The following is a 17186-nucleotide window of genomic DNA, read 5'->3' on the forward strand; positions in this document are numbered from 1 at the left end:
TATTATAGTACTTATATTCTTGTACATAGGAGGTAGTATTATAGTAGTTATATCCTTGTACATAGGAGCAGTATTATAGTAGTTATATTCTTGTACATAGGAGTAGTATTATAGTAGTTATATTCTTGTACATAGGAGGTAGTATTATAGTAGTTATATTCTTGTACATAGGAGCAGTATTATAGTAGTTATATTCTTGTACATAGCAGCAGTATTATAGTAGTTATATTCTTGTACATAGGAGTAGTATTATAGTAGTTATATTCTTGTACATAGGAGGTAGTATTATAGTACTTATATTCTTGTACATAGGAGGTAGTATTATAGTAGTTATATCCTTGTACATAGGAGCAGTATTATAGTAGTTATATTCTTGTACATAGGAGTAGTATTATAGTAGTTATATTCTTGTACATAGGAGGTAGTATTATAGTAGTTATATTCTTGTACATAGGAGCAGTATTATAGTAGTTATATTCTTGTACATAGCAGCAGTATTATAGTAGTTATATTCTTGTACATAGGAGTAGTATTATAGTAGTTATATTCTTGTACATAGGAGTAGTATTATAGTAGTTATATTCTTGTACATAGGAGTAGTATTATAGTAGTTACCGTATTTTTCGGACTATAAGACGCACCTAGGTTTTAGAGGAGGAAAATAGGGAAAAAAAATTTTGAAGCAAAAAATGGTAAAATATTTAATATATGGGAGTTGTAGTTTTGCAACAGCTGCAAGGCCACATTGACAGGTGACCCTGCAGCTGTACGGGGACGCATAGAGTGTTTTTTTTTTGCGGGGCCAGAAGTACTTTTTAGTTATACCATTTTGGGGAATATCTATTGCTTAGATCACCTTGTATTGAAAAAAAACCCGGTGGTTTATGACATGATTTTCTACTTTTATATATATATTCTAGGGACAGGAGGTGATTTAGAACTTTTATTTATTTCATATTTTTATTATATATTTTTAAAGCTTTTTTTTTTTTTACTATTTTATTCCCCCCCGGGGGCTTGAGCCTGCGGTCACTTGATTGCAAGTCCCATAGACGGCAATACAACTGTATTGCCGTCTATGGGACATTCTGTCTATTAGTATTACGGCGGCTGGTCATAGACCCAGCCGCAATTCTAATACAGCAGTGACAGGCCTGGGAGCCTCATTAGGCTCCCGGCTGTCAACCGAACAGGTCGGCTCCTGCGATATCGCCGCGCAGGAGCCAGCCTGCAACTTCACAGGTACGGGGCCGGTGGGGACCGGCCCCGGGGGAGAAGGGGCCACCGATACTGACCCGGCATCCGCTGTACTAGAGAGGCGGATGCCGGCGAGGGATAGACGCTGGCACTGGTGCCGGGGCCTGAGACATCGCTCCTCTGCCCTGCCTGAAGCCAGCGGCGGGGGGACGGAGAAGCGGAATAGCATCGCCGCTGCTGGCTTCATGCAGGGCAGAGGAGCGCAGCGATGTCTCAGGCCCCGGTGTCTATCCCTTGCCGGCATTCGCCTCTCTATTACGGCGGGTGCCAGGCGCCACATTCGGACTATAAGACGCACCCTTCTTTTCCCCCCAAATTTGGGGGGAAAAAAGTGCGTCTTATAGTCCAAAAAATACGGTATATTCTTCTACATAGGAGTAGTATTATAGTAGTTATATTCTTGTACATAGGAGTAGTATTATAGTAGTTATATTCTTGTACATAGGAGCAGTATTATAGTAGTTATATTCTTGTACATAGGAGTAGTATTATAGTAGTTATATTCTTGTACATAGGAGCAGTATTATAGTAGTTATATTCTTGTACATAGGAGCAGTATTATAGTAGTTATATTCTTGTAGATAGGAGTAGTATTATAGTAGTTATATTCTTGTAGATAGGAGTAGTATTATAGTAGTTATATTCTTGTACATAGGAGCAGTATTATAGTAGTTATTAGAGATGAGCGAACACTAAAATGTTCGAGGTTCGAAATTCGATTCGAACAGCCGCTCAATGTTCGTGTGTTCGAAAGGGTTTCGAACCCCATTATAGTCTATGGGGAACAGATACTCGTTAAGGGGGAAACCCAAATCCGTGTCTGGAGGGTCACCAAGTCCACTATGACACCCCAGGAAATGATGCCAACACCTCTGGAATGACACTGGGACAGCAGGGGAAGCATGTCTGGGGGCATCTAACACACCAAAGACCCTCTATTACCCCAACATCACTGCCTAACAACTACACACTTTCCACATTCAAAAAAACCTCTATCAAAGTGGGAAAATACCTGGAAACCTTCTTTACTCCCCAAATGGATGGACACAACCCCCAATTTAAGCTCAACAAACAGTAACAACCACCCCTTTAAATCACGTTCCCCATGACAACCACAAATGGAATAGGCAATGGGAATTCCAAAAGCCCTCACCCTTAACTGTCATTTTGAGTGTGTGTGTGTGTGTGTGTGTGTGTGTGTGATGTGGTAAGACCTTCCAAAATTCACTTTTCTAGCCCTTAACATGAGCCCTTCCAAACAAAGTTACAGGACCTTAAGCTGAGCTACCAGCAGAGATTGAGGCCCTTGGCATGAGTAGAGCCTTGCACCAGCAGTGTTTTTGGCACTTAGGGTGAGTTGAGCCTTGTACCAGCGTGTGTCCCTTAACATCAGGCGGGCCCTAAGTTCTGCGCTTTGCACAAAAGTTCCACATTAACTAGGCTGAATGGTACAAAGATTAGTAGGCCCGAGAACCAGGAACAGGTCTTGCAATGGCTGTCGGATAACGCTTAAAGCACATTGTCCACCAGCCAGTCAGCCTCTACCTCCTCTTACCCAACAGTCTTGTCCTCCTTCCACCCAAAATTCCCAATCTTCCCAGAACAATAACCCCAACTGTCCCTGCTCCCCAGAGCTGTTCTCCCTTCCTTTGACTGTACCGCAACCTGCCCCTCCATTTCGCGATTCCACGGACCTAACAGACGAGTATCTGTGTCCAGATGCTCAAACACTAGAGTCTCCTCCATTCCATCTCCGGTCGATTTGGTGGCGGATGACCAGCAACCCACCCTCATCGACGACGATGAGACGCAGTTGCTGTCAGGGAAGCCAGTTGACATGCGCATTGTGCAGGAGGAGGAGGCGAGACAGGAGTTGGAAGAGGAGGTGGTGGACGACGAGGACACCGACCCCACCTGGACAAGGCGGATGTCAAGCTGGGAAAGTAGTGTGGATGTTGAGGCAGGTGCAGCACCAAAAAGGGTAGCTAGAGGCAGAGACATGTCCAGAGGCAGAGGTCAGCTGCTTTGCCGAAGCCAGGCCAGACCCGGAATGTCCGAAGATGTTCCCTTTTGTACCCAGCCCAGAAAAACTCCCCCATCGAGGGCACATTTCTTGAAGGTGTAAAGTTTTTATAAGGAATGCGTCGAGGACAGATATAGTGTCGTCTACACAATTTGCCTCTCGAAATCGAGTAGGGGCCCTGAGAAGAGCAACCTGTCCACCACTTCAATGCACCGTCATTTGGAATCCAAGCAATGGAATCAGTGGCAGGCAGCAACGGCAGGACAAACGTCGCCCGCCATTCATGCCACTGCCTCTGCTCACAGTGCTGGCGATGCACTCCAGAGGACGAGCCAGGACATCACTTCATCTGCCTCCGCCACTTTGTTGACTTCTCCCTCATCCTCCCCTGTTTCTGTCTTATCTCCTTCTCCTGCACCATCAAAGGCACCATCAGGCGCTTCTTTACAACAACCCACCATCTCTCAGACATTGGAGCGCTGGCAGAAATACACCGCTAACCACCCACCCACGCAAGCCTAGAACGCCAACATCGCTAAACTGCTGGCCCAGGAGAGGTTGGCGTTCCGGCTTGTTGAAACTCCCGCCTTCCCGGACCTGATGGCAACTGTGGCACCTCACTATGCCGTCCCTAGCCGTCTCAACTTCTCCCGGTGTGGCGTCCCCGCCTTGCACCAGCACGTGTCACTCAACATCAGGTGGGCCCTTAGTTCCGCGCTTTGCTGCAAGGTCCACTTGACCACCGACACTTGGACAAGCACCTGTGGTCAGGGATGCTGCTTATCTTTAAGGACAGGCAGGGTGAATGTGGTGGAGTCTGGTCCCGGGGTGCAAACTGAGGTACCCTATCTCCTCTCCCAGGCCAAAATTCATGGCAGGAGTAGACTGAAACCCTACGACGCTGCAACCTCCACCACAGCTTCTAGCGGCAAACGCTAAAACACTGGTGTGGGGAGACGTCAGCAGGCGGTGCTGAAGCTCATCAGCTTGGGGGACAGACAGCACAGTGCCTCCGAGGTCAGGGATGCCATCCTGGCTGAGATGGCATTTTTTTTTCCCTGCTACACCTGGGGCCTGGCATTTTTACGCCTGTGATAATGGCTGGAACCTGGTAGCGGCTCTGGAGCTTGCCAGCCTCCAACACGTTCCATGTTTGGCCCACGTCTAACCTAGTGGTGCAAAGTTTTTTGAAAACATACCCAAATGTACCGAAGCTACTGTTGAAAATGCGGCGCTTGTGCGCCCACTTTTGCAAGTGCACAGGAGTTGCTGCTAGCCTAAAAACACTCTAGCAAGGCCTACATCTGTCCAAACACAGGCTGTTGTCCGTCATTCACACACGCTGAAACCCTACAATACCATATCTTGAGCAGGGTGTGTGAGCTGCACAGACCTTTGATGGAGTTCCATCTACAAAACCCAAGGGTTCCTCAAAGTCAGCTCCCAAAGTTTCTGCACCATGAGTTTCCAGGGGTGGCAGAGTTATGGCTAGGGGCAGAGGCATGGATAGGGATGATGTCTAGGGGCAAAAGCAGTGTGGATGTGGAGGCAAGCTAAGCAGGAAAAACTGGGGGTACAAGCTAAGGCATGGACTCGGGTGATGTCTAGGGGCAAAAGCAGTGTGGATGTGGAGGCAAGCTAAGCAGGAAAAACTGGGGGTACAAGCTAAGGCATGGACTGGGGTGATGTCTAGGGGCAAAAGCAGTGTGGATGTGGAGGCAAGCTAAGCAGGAAAAACTGGGGGTACAAGCTAAGGCATGGACTGGGGTGATGTCTAGGGGCAAAAGCAGTGTGGATGTGGAGGCAAGCAAAGCAGGGAAAATGGTGGCTAGAGGCAAAGGGATGTCCATAGGCAGCAAGGGCAAAGATGCAAAACTCTCCCCTGTTTCAAGAATTTTCCTGACTTGTCTCCCCACAAAACATTCCTGGGAGGAGGGCTGAAACACCACCCTCCTCCTCCTCCGCTGTTAGATTGACCCCAGCTACGAGCTGAAAACGCTGCAACACTGGTGTGGGGAGACGTCAGCAGGCTGGGCTGAAGCTCATCAGCTTGGGAGACGGACAGCACACTGCCTCTGAGGTCAGGGATGCCATCCTGGATGAGATGGCAATTTGTTTATCCCCGCTGCCCCTGGGGCCAGGCTTTTTTGTCTTGTTGGAGGGCTCTGGAGCTTGCCAGCCTCCAACACGTTCCATGCCTGGCCCACGTGTTCAATGTAGTGGTGCAATGATTTTTAAAAACATACCCCAAATTAGCTGAGCTAAGGGTGAAAGTGCGGCACTTGGACACCCACTTTCCCAAGTCTACAGTACCTGGAGCTAGCCGCAATACACTCCAGTAAGGCCTACATCTGCCTGAAGCACCTACTGTTGTGCGAGGTCACCACACGCTCTAACCCTAGATACCGTATGTTCAGCAGGGTGTGTGAGCAGCAGAGACCTTTGATGGAGTACCAGCTACAAAACCCAAGGGTTCCTCAGAGTCAGCTCCCTCACTTTCTGCACCATGAGTTTCCATGGGTGGCAGACTTATGGCTAGAGGCACAGGCATGGATAGGGGTGATGTGTAGGGGCAAAAGCAGTGTGGATGTGGAGGCAAGCTAAGCAGCAAAAACTGGGGGTACAAGCAGCCGGTGGCATCATCACTGACAAGCACAGCTGTCTGTCAGCTGACAGGCTGACTTTCACCAAAATGAACAGACAATGGATAGACTCATCATATACATGTCAGTTATATGACAAATTTAGTGCAATTTGCAAGTCCAAGATGGTTTGGAGATCTGCGGAGAGGAATCTCACCACCTCTTGCGGGTGCCATCATTTGGAAGGCAAGCCCTGGGCTCAGTGGGTGAGAGCAAGCGCAGGATAATCGTCGTTTGGCCTGGCGGCCACTGCCTCTCCCACTGTTGACAAGGCTGGCGCTGCAGTCCAGACCAGCAGCCAGGACACCTCCACATCTGCCTCTGACACTTTGGGGAGTTCACCCTTATCCTCACCTTTTCCTGCCATTTCTCCTTTTGCCCGCGCCATCATGCGCCTCTTCCCAGCAACTCCCCATCTCCCAAGCCTTTCATTTCATGCTAAAGTACAGCGCAACCCACCCACATGCCCAAGGCTTCAACGGCCTCATCTCAAGAAATCTGGCCCAGGAGATGTTGGAATCCCGGCTGGGGGACACTCTGCCCTTTTTGGGCAGAGTGTCTACTGCGCCACCGCACTGTGCCGTCCACACCAGCACTTTCCCCCAAACATGAGGCAGTCCCTAAATTCAGCGCTTAGCCCTAAAGTTCCATGTGACCAGTTACGAATGGACAAGTGCATGCGGACAGGGACGCTACCTTTCAATTTGGGCACAGTGGTTGAATGTAGTTGAGGCGTGGACCGGGTCGCAAAATGTGGTGGCCTGACTTGTCTCCCCACACAACATTCCTGGGAGGAGGGCTGAAACACCACCCTCCTCCGCTGTTAAATTGACCCCAGCTACGAGCTGGAAACGCTGCAACACTGGTGTGGGGAGACGTCAGCGGGCCGTGCTGAAGCTCATCAGCTTGGGGGCCAGACAGCACACTGCCTACAAAGTGAGTCATGCCATCCTCGATGAGACGGCAATGTGGTTTTTGCCACTGCACCTGGGCCCAGGCATGGTCATGTGTGATAATGGCCGTAACCTGGGATTGGCTCTGTAGCTTGGCAGCCTGCAACATATTCCATGCCTGGGCCACGTTTTTAACTCATTGCTACTAATCATTTTAAAAAGGTACCCCAATGTTCCTGAGCTACTGGTGAAAGTGTGGCGCTTGTGCGGATAGTTTTTAAAGTGTATAGTTGCCGCTGCTAGCCTCTATGCACTCCTACAACGCCTGTACCTGCTGGAACAACGGCTGTTGTGCGACGTCTCCACACTGCTGGCACTAAACATATCATGTGTTGAGTAGAGTGTGTGAGCAGCACAGACCTTTGATGTAGTTCCAACTCCAAAACCCTCGGGTTCGTCAAAGTCAACTCCCTCAGTTGCTCAACCATGAGTGGCCATGGGTGGCAGACTTATGTGAAATCCCATCCCATCCATTGCACTGGACACGAAACATTAGCATGCGCTCAGCACAACTTCGGATATGGCAGCTGCATTAAGCAGGGTGCAGGGTACAACACAGACCAGGCCCGAGCACCAGGAACAGGTGTTAGAAATACTGCAGCATCTGCCATTTCCTTCCAATTTTGGGGTTTTGGACCCGCCACTGACTTGTCTGGACCTAAGTGGGCATCATGAGACACAGTTGCCATCAGAGCAAGATGTGGTCATGTGCGGTTTGCAGTAAGGGGCCAGTGCGCAATTGGAAGAGGAGTTGGTGTATGACGAGGCCACTGACCCCACATGGACAGGGGTGATGTCTAGGGGCTAAAGCAGTGTAGATGTAGAGGGAAGCTAAATCAACAAAAAACCTGGGTAGAAGCAAAGGCATAAACTGGGGTGATGTTTAGGGGCTAAAGCAGTGTAGATGTGGAGGGAAGCTAATTCAACAAAAAAAACAGGGTAGAAACAAAGGCATAAACTGGGGTGATGTTTAGGGGTGAAAGCAGTGTAGATGTGGAGGGAAGCTAATTCAACAAAAAAAACAGGGTAGAAGCAAAGGCATAAACTGGGGTGATGTTTAGGGGTGAAAGCAGTGTAGATGTGGAGGGACGCTAAACAGTGGGTAGAAGCAAAGGCATGCAAAACTCTACCCTGTTGGAAGACTTATTCCTAGGTCTGGAACACGTTAATGGCCCCCATGGACAAATTACTGCCACTCAGGGGCCTAGTGTCACCAGGAGGGACAAGTATAGGCGCATGTTGTGGGAATACCTGGCCGACACCAGCTCTGTCCTCTCCGATCCCTCTGTGCTCTACAGCCTACACTTATTTTCTAATCTTTTTTTCTGCACTGCACATCTCTTGCCTGCTTCCTTTGGGATCTTACAAGTGGTGGTCCACTTCCAAATATGGTAATTTCACTAGACAGTGTAACGGGAGTAGCTGAGGGATCGCTGTCTTAACCACTTTTTGGCACAAAATTAACTTCCAAAGCCAAATATGGTGCAAGTATATGATGCAAGGACACCTACACACCTATCTCTGACACATTGGGGAGTTCACCCTCATGCGCCCTTTTGGCCTGCACCATCATGCGCCTCTTCCCAGCCACTCCACATTTCCCAAGCTTTTCATTGCAGGCAGAAGTACAACACAACCCACCCCCATGCCCAAGCCTTTAACAGCCTCATCGATAAACTGCTGGCCCTGGAGATGTTGGTGTTTGTTTATGCTTCTGGAGACCCAGGCCTTCCGTCAGCAGATGGCAGCTGGGGCACCTCCCTATGCTGGGCCTAGCCGTTAATACTTCTCTTGGTGTGCTGTCCCTGCCTTGCGCCTGCATGTGTCCCATAACATCAGTCGGGCCCAGAGCTCTGCACTTTGCTGCAAGGTCCACTTGACCACCGACACATGGACAAGCGCCTGTGGTCAGGGATGCTGCAGTGCTTATCTTTAATGACAGGCAGGGTGAATGTGGTGGAGTCTGTTCCCCGGGTGCAAACTGGGGTGGCCTATCTCCTCTCCCAGGCCAAAATTCATGGCAGGAGTAGACTGAAACCCTACGATGCTGCAACCTCCACCCCAGCTACTAGCGGAAAACACTGTAACACTGGCATGGGGAGATGTCAGCAGGCCGTGCTGAAACTGATCAGCTTGGGGGACAGACAGCACAGTGCCTCCGAGGTCAGGGATGCCATCCTGGCTGAGATGGCATTTTTTTTCCCTGCTACACCTGGGGCCTGGCATTTTTGCACCTGTGATAATGGCTGGAACCTGGTAGCAGATCTGGAGCTTGCCAGACTCAAACACGGTCCACGCATGGCCCACGTTTTTCAACTTGTTGGTGCCATGTTTCTTTGAAACCTACACCATTGTGCCTGATATACAGGTCAAAGTGGGGCCATTTTCGTAAGTGAGAACTAGCCTCTGCTAGGCAGAAAACATTCAGAGCACACTCCTCTCATCTTCGCACCGTTGGCTGGCGGAGGAAGACGAGGGGGTTGGAGTGGCATCTGATGTCCCTGTCCCACACGAGGCTAGAGGGTGCACTTCAGTGCATCCCATTGCTTCACCACAAATGGTGTGAAGGGGAGTGGAAAATGGAGGAAATGGAGAGTGACCCTTACAGTTGGGGCCAGCAAAGGCATGCCAAGTAACACACTGGCACACATGGCTGACTTCATCTTGGGTTGCTTTTCAACACATATTTCACATCATGAAGAACAAATAATACTGGATTTTTACAAGCCTCGAACCCCGGTCTAGGTCTAATGTCTGTTCCTTTCTTATATTAGGGGAGAGGGAAAAAAAAATTACTTCAGTGATACGTTTAGCGTACATAGACTGACTATTAATGTGCATCCCACTTAGTGTTGTTAGGGTTACACACCGTCACAACCTGGCTAAAGCTTCTATAGCTGTTAATAAAGTCAACATAACTTTACGGTATCCAAAAAGACAGCTGGTACTGACAGAGAGCAAGACAAATGTCAACCAAAGCTGTGAGCTCTGAACACCCACAGTGACTTTGGCGTCATCATCATTATAAGGGAGCGGGTGGTAATAAATAACTTGGCAGTGCCTAAAACCCAAAAAGCTTATACAACTATATTTACATTAAGATACACAAATGACACTTTTCAGTAGCATGTCATGAGACAAGCTGATAAGCTCTTCCTTTGTGCAGTGCTATTTGAAAGTTAAACGCTGCCTTTATTTTAATTCTGGAGAAGGTGCAGACATTAGATTTAGAACATGTTGTCTTCATTGTCCAAATCCTCTATATAGGTAACGTGTTTTTCGGGCCGAGCTGTCTGGGAACGAGCTGGTGCAGCACTGACAACCTGGGTGAATATGGCAAGAGCCTGAGATGTAGGGTGAATGAATCCCCAAATTATTTGTGGAATTCCCAGTGAGACAATGGCACTATCTACCAGTAGCAAAAATTGTGGGTGCACGTAACCCCAATATATTCTTTGAATTCCCAGTCAGACAATGGCACTATATGGCAGTAGCAAAAATTGTGGGTGCACGTAACCCCCATATATTCTCTGAATTCCCAGTCAGACAATGGCACTATATACCAGTAGCAAAAATTGTGGGTGCACGTAACCCCAATATATTCTTTGAATTCCCAGTGAGACAATGGCACTGTATAGCAGTAGCAAAAATTGTGGGTGCACGTAACCCCCATATATTCTTTGAATTCCCAGTCAGACAATGGCACTATATACCAGTAGCAAAAATTGTGGGTGCACATAACCCCAATATATTCTTTGAATTCCCAGTGAGACAATGGCACTGTATAGCAGTAGCAAAAATTGTGGGTGCACGTAACCCCCATATATTCTTTGAATTCCCAGTCAGACAATGGCACTATATACCAGTAGCAAAAATTGTGGGTGCACGTAACCCCAATATATTCTTTGAATTCCCAGTGAGACAATGGCACTGTATAGCAGTAGCAAAATTTGTGGGTGCACGTAACCCCCATATATTCTTTGAATTCCCAGTCAGACAATGGCACTATATACCAGTAGCAAAAATTGTGGGTGCACGTAACCCCAATATATTCTTTGAATTACCAGTCAGAAACTGGCACTATATACCAGTAGCAAAAATTGTGGGTGCACGTAACCCCCATATATTCTTTGAATTCCCAGTCAGACAATGGCACTATATACCAGTAGCAAAAATTGTGGGTGCACGTAACCCCAATATATTCTTTGAATTCCCAGTCAGACACTGGCACTATATACCAGTAGCAAGAAATGAGGGTATTTGTAACCCCAATATATTCTTTGAATTCCCAGTCAGACAATGGCACTATATACCAGTAGTAAAAATTGTGGGTGCACGTAACCCCAATATATTCTTTGAATTCCCAGTCAGACAATGGCACTATATGGCAGTAGCAAGAAATGAGGGTATTTGTAACCCCAATATATTCTTTGAATTCCCAGTCAGACAATGGCACTGTATACCAGTAGTAAAAATTGTGGGTGCACATAACCCCCATATATTCTTTGAATTCCCAGTGAGACAATGGCACTGTATACCAGTAGCAAAAATTGTGGGTGCACGTAACCCCAATATATTCTTTGAATTCCCAGTGAGACAATGGCACTATATACCAGTAGCAAAAATTGTGGGTGCACGTAACCCCAATATATTCTTTGAATTCCCAGTGAGACAATGGCACTGTATAGCAGTAGCAAAAATTGTGGGTGCACGTCACCCCAATATATTCTTTGAATTCCCAGTCAGACAATGGCACTATATACCAGTAGCAAAAATTGTGGGTGTACATAGCCCCAATTCTATTGCTAGGGGACTTGCAGGGTATTTCTGAGGTGAAGGTGGGGGGGCACACCGTTGGAACGGGGATTTGGGGTGTATATATGGGGTATACGGGAATACACTGTCAGTGTGTTCCATTCAGGATCCTGGGAAAGCTGGGTTGCGGCGACTGAGCCCGTCAGTGCCACGTTACACTGACAAGCTTCTCCCTGGAATTGAAGTTATATGTAAGCCCAATATATTCTTTGAATTCCCAGTCAGACAATGGCACTATATACCAGTAGCAAAAATTGTGGGTGTATATAGCTCCAATTCTATTGCTAGGGGACTTGCAGGGTATTTCTGGGGTGAAGGTGGGGGGGCACACCGTTGGAACGGGTATCGGGGGTATATATCGGGTATACGGGAATACACTGTCAGTGTATTCCATTCAGGATCCGCGGAAAGCTGGGTTGCGGCGATTGAGCCCGTCAGTGCCACGTTACACTGACAAGCTTCTCCCTGGAATTTAGCTCTTATAAGAGCTGTTGGTTGTCTTCTCCTTCCTATCCTAGCCTGTCCCTGCCTACCCAGAATCTAAGCCCTAGCTAACTGGACGGAAACCTCCGTCCTCGGTGAATTGCAAGCTCAGAATGACGCGAAGCTGGGCATCGCTGTTCTTTTAAATTAGAGGTCACATGTTTTCGGCAGCCAATGGGTTTTGCCTACTTTTTTCAACGTCACCGGTGTCGTAGTTCCTGTCCCACCTACCCTGCGCTGTTATTGGAGCAAAAAAGGCGCCAGGGAAGGTGGGAGGGGAATCGAGTAATGGCGCACTTTACCACGCGGTGTTCGATTCGATTCGAACATGCCGAACAGCCTAATATCCGATCGAACATGAGTTCGATAGAACACTGTTCGCTCATCTCTAGTAGTTATATTCTTGTACATAGGAGGTAGTATTATAGTAGTTATATTCTTGTACATAGGAGGTAGTATTATAGTAGTTATATTCTTGTACATAGGAGCAGTATTATAGTAGTTATATTCTTGTACATAGGAGGTAGTATTATAGTAGTTATATTCTTGTACATAGGGGCAGTATTATAATAGTTATATTCTTGTACATAGGAGGTAGTATTATAGTAGTTATATTCTTGTACATAGGAGTAGTATTATAGTAGTTATATTCTTGTACATAGGAGTAGTATTATAGTAGTTATATTCTTGTACATAGGAGTAGTATTATAGTAGTTATATTCTTGTACATAGGAGCAGTATTATAGTAGTTATATTCTTGTATATAGGAGGTAGTATTATAGTAGTTATATTCTTGTACATAGGAGCAGTATTATAGTAGTTATATTCTTGTACATAGGAGCAGTATTATAGTAGTTATATTCTTGTACATAGGAGGTAGTATTATAGTAGTTATATTCTTGTACATAGGAGGTAGTATTATAGTAGTTATATTCTTGTACATAGGAGCAGTATTATAGTAGTTATATTCTTGTACATAGGAGCAGTATTATAGTAGTTATATTCTTGTACATAGGAGGTAGTATTATAGTAGTTATATTCTTGTACATAGGGGGCAGTATTATAGTAGTTATATTCTTGTACATAGGAGCAGTATTATAGTAGTTATATTCTTGTACATAGGAGCAGTATTATAGTAGTTATATTCTTGTACATAGGAGGTAGTATTATAGTAGTTATATTCTTGTACATAGGAGGTAGTATTATAGTAGTTATATTCTTGTACATAGGAGCAGTATTATAGTAGTTATATCCTTGTACATAGGAGCAGTATTATAGTAGTTATATTCTTGTACATAGGAGTAGTATTATAGTAGTTATATTCATGTACATAGGAGGTAGTATTATAGTAGTTATATTCTTGTACATAGGAGCAGTATTATAGTAGTTATATTCTTGTACATAGGAGCAGTATTATAGTAGTTATATTCTTGTACATAGGAGCAGTATTATAGTAGTTATATTCTTGTACATAGGAGGTAGTATTATAGTAGTTATATTCTTGTACATAGGAGTAGTATTATAGTAGTTATATTCTTGTACATAGGAGCAGTATTATAGTAGTTATATTCTTGTACATAGGAGCAGTATTATAGTAGTTATATTCTTGTACATATTGGCCAGTATTATATTAGCTATATTGTTATACATAGGGGACAGTATTATAACGGAGTAGGCTAGTTTTCTTGTTGTTTTTACTTTATAACTAATTTTAAACACTTAAAATTCTTATCATTCAATCAAACCATTTTTGACTAAATCCACCGGGAATTTCTTACAAATGTTGGTAATATGAGTTCCACATAAGCAGATATCCATTTAAACAATTCAGTCCTATCCCTAGAGATAAATGACTTTAGAGCAAGGTACTTGTAAAACACATCTAAGGCTGGGTTCACACCACTATTGTTATTGTCTGTTCCTGTCGTCCATCAGTCTGTGTCCATTGCCATTGATACTAATGTGAATAATATGATGGACACAAGCTTCTGTTATGTTTGTTTTCCTTTGTAAGGGAAGAAAAGTTCCAAAAGTAAACAAAATTTTGAAACAATTTTTTGCAATTATAACCGTCACATTATGTAGATTAGAATATCTCATTGGTGATAGTGTAACTCGTATTTACGTAGGGATGGACAATCTTTTTATTAAATCTTCATTTAAATACAGTGTTATGTCTTATGTCTGCTATAAGACGTCTCCTGTAAATGCTATATTCACAGTAACCTATATAAAGTAAGTAGTTATATATAGTGAGGATCATCTGCTGAATAATTGATGGCCTGACTTTGTTTTAGCCGCTGCTAATCGGCGTTCGCCATCATTCCATATGGGAGCAATAAGTAAGTAAACCTTCTATCTGGGAGTTTACTTATGCTTAGTCTGCTAGGGAGATCATCTGCAAAGTCACCATGGAGTGCAATATGTGGTAAATCGGTGAGAGGTGCCATCCTAACGCTCTTGTTCTGACAATCCTGCAGCGATGACATCACATCCGTTACAAACTTGCATTGGCCTCAGGGAATTTGTGACGTACCTGAGAATGTATGATGTATGGGGTACAGGCCCGGACTGGCCGACCGGGGAGCAGGTTAATTTCATAGTGGGCCCCCCAACCCAGGAGGGCCTAGTAGGCCATTAGACCACCCCTTTAAGAATGGAGAGCATGCCCCGTTTTTCATGGCATGACTACTATATAATGTGCCTACATCACAGCCTTCCACCAGGCCCGGGATATTTATTTGCCCTCTCTTCCAGTCTTGGAGGTGACCCCAGTTTTTGGAGGCCTCCCAGACATACTGGGGGAGTTGGCATGTATGGTTTTAAGGACGTTTTATAATCTTAAAATTTTCTTGGTTATCATGGATTTTGTTTTTCTTTCTAGATTAATGGGTCGGAAATTGAATATGAGTTTGAAGAAATAACATTGGAGCGGGTAAGTGACTCTATATATGTTGTATCTTATGGATTTTTTTCCTTACATTTGCTCTTATAACTTACTTATAAGGAAGGTGGTTTGGCTGTAGCCGTATAGAGTATGATGGTAGAGATTGACAAAAATGGTGGAAATTTGGATAGGTTGGTCAAAATAGCACAAATGTAATTGTATGCTTGTTCCTATTGGAAAAAAAAACACGTCACACATTCATCTTGCTCATATGTACATCATATACAAGAATAAGGATTAGTTTTATTAGTAAGGATATTTTCCATCAGATTGGTTTCATAGAGACAATAGTGAGAGATAAAATCAAGTTTTCCAAATCAAAATGTGAAAGATAAGAAGAGGAGAAGAAAATATATATGTGCAAATTAAGATCAAAAGGAAATATATGAGGGGGGGCAGGACTCACAGGCTTTCTCTATGAGTGGTGGGGGGGAGCAGGACTCACAGGCTTTCTCTATGAGTGGTGGGGGGAGCATGACTCACAGGCTTTCTCTATGAGTGGGGGGAGCAGGACTCACAGGCTTTCTCTATGAGTGGTGGGGGGAGCAGGACTCACAGGCTTTCTCTATGAGTGGTGGGGGGAGCAGGACTCACAGGCTTTCTCTATGAGTGGTGGGGGGAGCAGGACTCACAGGCTTTCTCTATGAGTGGTGGGGGGAGCAGGACTCACAGGCTTTCTCTATGAGTGGTGGGGGGAGCAGGACTCACAGGCTTTCTCTATGAGTAGTGGGGGGAGCAGAACTCACAGGCTTTCTCTATGAGTGGGGGGGAGCAGGACTCACAGGCTTTCTCTATGAGTGGTGGGGGGAGCAGGACTCACAGGCTTTCTCTATGAGTGGTGGGGGGAGCAGGACTCACAGGCTTTCTCTATGAGTGGTGGGGGGGAACAGGACTCACAGGCTTTCTCTATGAGTGGTGGGGGGGAGCAGGACTCACAGGCTTTCTCTATGAGTAGGGGGAGCAGGACTCACAGGCTTTCTCTATGAGTGGGAGGGAGCAGGACTCACAGGCTTTCTCTATGAGTGGTGGGGGGAGCAGGACTCACAGGCTTTCTCTATGAGTGGGGGGGAGCAGGACTCACAGGCTTTCTCTATGAGTGGTGGGGGGAGCAGGACTCACAGGCTTTCTCTATGAGTGGTGGGGGGAGCAGGACTCACAGGCTTTCTCTATGAGTGGTGGGGGGGAACAGGACTCACAGGCTTTCTCTATGAGTGGTGGGGGGGAGCAGGACTCACAGGCTTTCTCTATGAGTAGGGGGAGCAGGACTCACAGGCTTTCTCTATGAGTGGGAGGGAGCAGGACTCACAGGCTTTCTCTATGAGTGGTGGGGGGAGCAGGACTCACAGGCTTTCTCTATGAGTGGTGGGGGGAGCAGCCAACTGAATACAGTGAATACAGAGCAAGAGTCTGGCGATCACAAATGAAGTTTCAGCCTCATCGCCCTAAAGATCCATTTGATGGGGGGGGGCAGTACTCACAGGCTTTCTCTATGAGTGGTGGGGGGAGCAGGACTCACAGGCTTTCTCTATGAGTGGTGGGGGGGAGCAGGACTCACAGGCTTTCTCTATGAGTGGTGGGGGGAGCAGTACTCACAGGCTTTCTCTATGAGTGGTGGGGGGAGCAGGACTCACAGGCTTTCTCTATGAGTGGTGGGGGGGAGCAGGACTCACAGGCTTTCTCTATGAGTGGTGGGGGGGAGCAGGACTCACAGGCTTTCTCTATGAGTGGTGGGGGGAGCAGGACTCACAGGCTTTCTCTATGAGTGGTGGGGGGAGCAGGACTCACAGGCTTTCTCTATGAGTGGTGGGGGGGAGCAGGACTCACAGGCTTTCTCTATGAGTGGTGGGGGGAGCAGGACTCACAGGCTTTCTCTATGAGTGGGGGGAGCAGGACTCACAGGCTTTCTCTATGAGTGGTGGGGGGAGCAGGACTCACAGGCTTTCTCTATGAGTGGTGGGGGGAGCAGGACTCACAGGCTTTCTCTATGAGTGGTGGGGGGAGCAGCCAACTGAATACAGTGAATACAGAGCAAGAGTCTGGCGATCACAAATGAAGTTTCAGCCTCA

General features: G+C 46.3%; 1 protein-coding gene across 11 annotated transcripts in view; it reads left to right on the forward strand.

The window, feature by feature from the left end:
• DLG2 (discs large MAGUK scaffold protein 2) overlaps positions 1 to 17186 on the forward strand; it is a 1022754-nt gene that overhangs the window by 734863 nt on the left and 270705 nt on the right. For all 11 annotated transcript variants that reach the window (XM_075266199.1, XM_075266200.1, XM_075266207.1 and 8 more), the window contains one exon: positions 15058 to 15108. In XM_075266199.1, coding sequence (XP_075122300.1) covers positions 15058 to 15108 — 51 coding nt within the window. The remainder of the gene's footprint in view (positions 1 to 15057; positions 15109 to 17186) is intronic.

Source organism: Leptodactylus fuscus, chromosome 2 (genome assembly GCF_031893055.1).
Source record: "Leptodactylus fuscus isolate aLepFus1 chromosome 2, aLepFus1.hap2, whole genome shotgun sequence".
Classification (NCBI taxonomy): Eukaryota; Metazoa; Chordata; class Amphibia; order Anura; family Leptodactylidae; genus Leptodactylus; species Leptodactylus fuscus.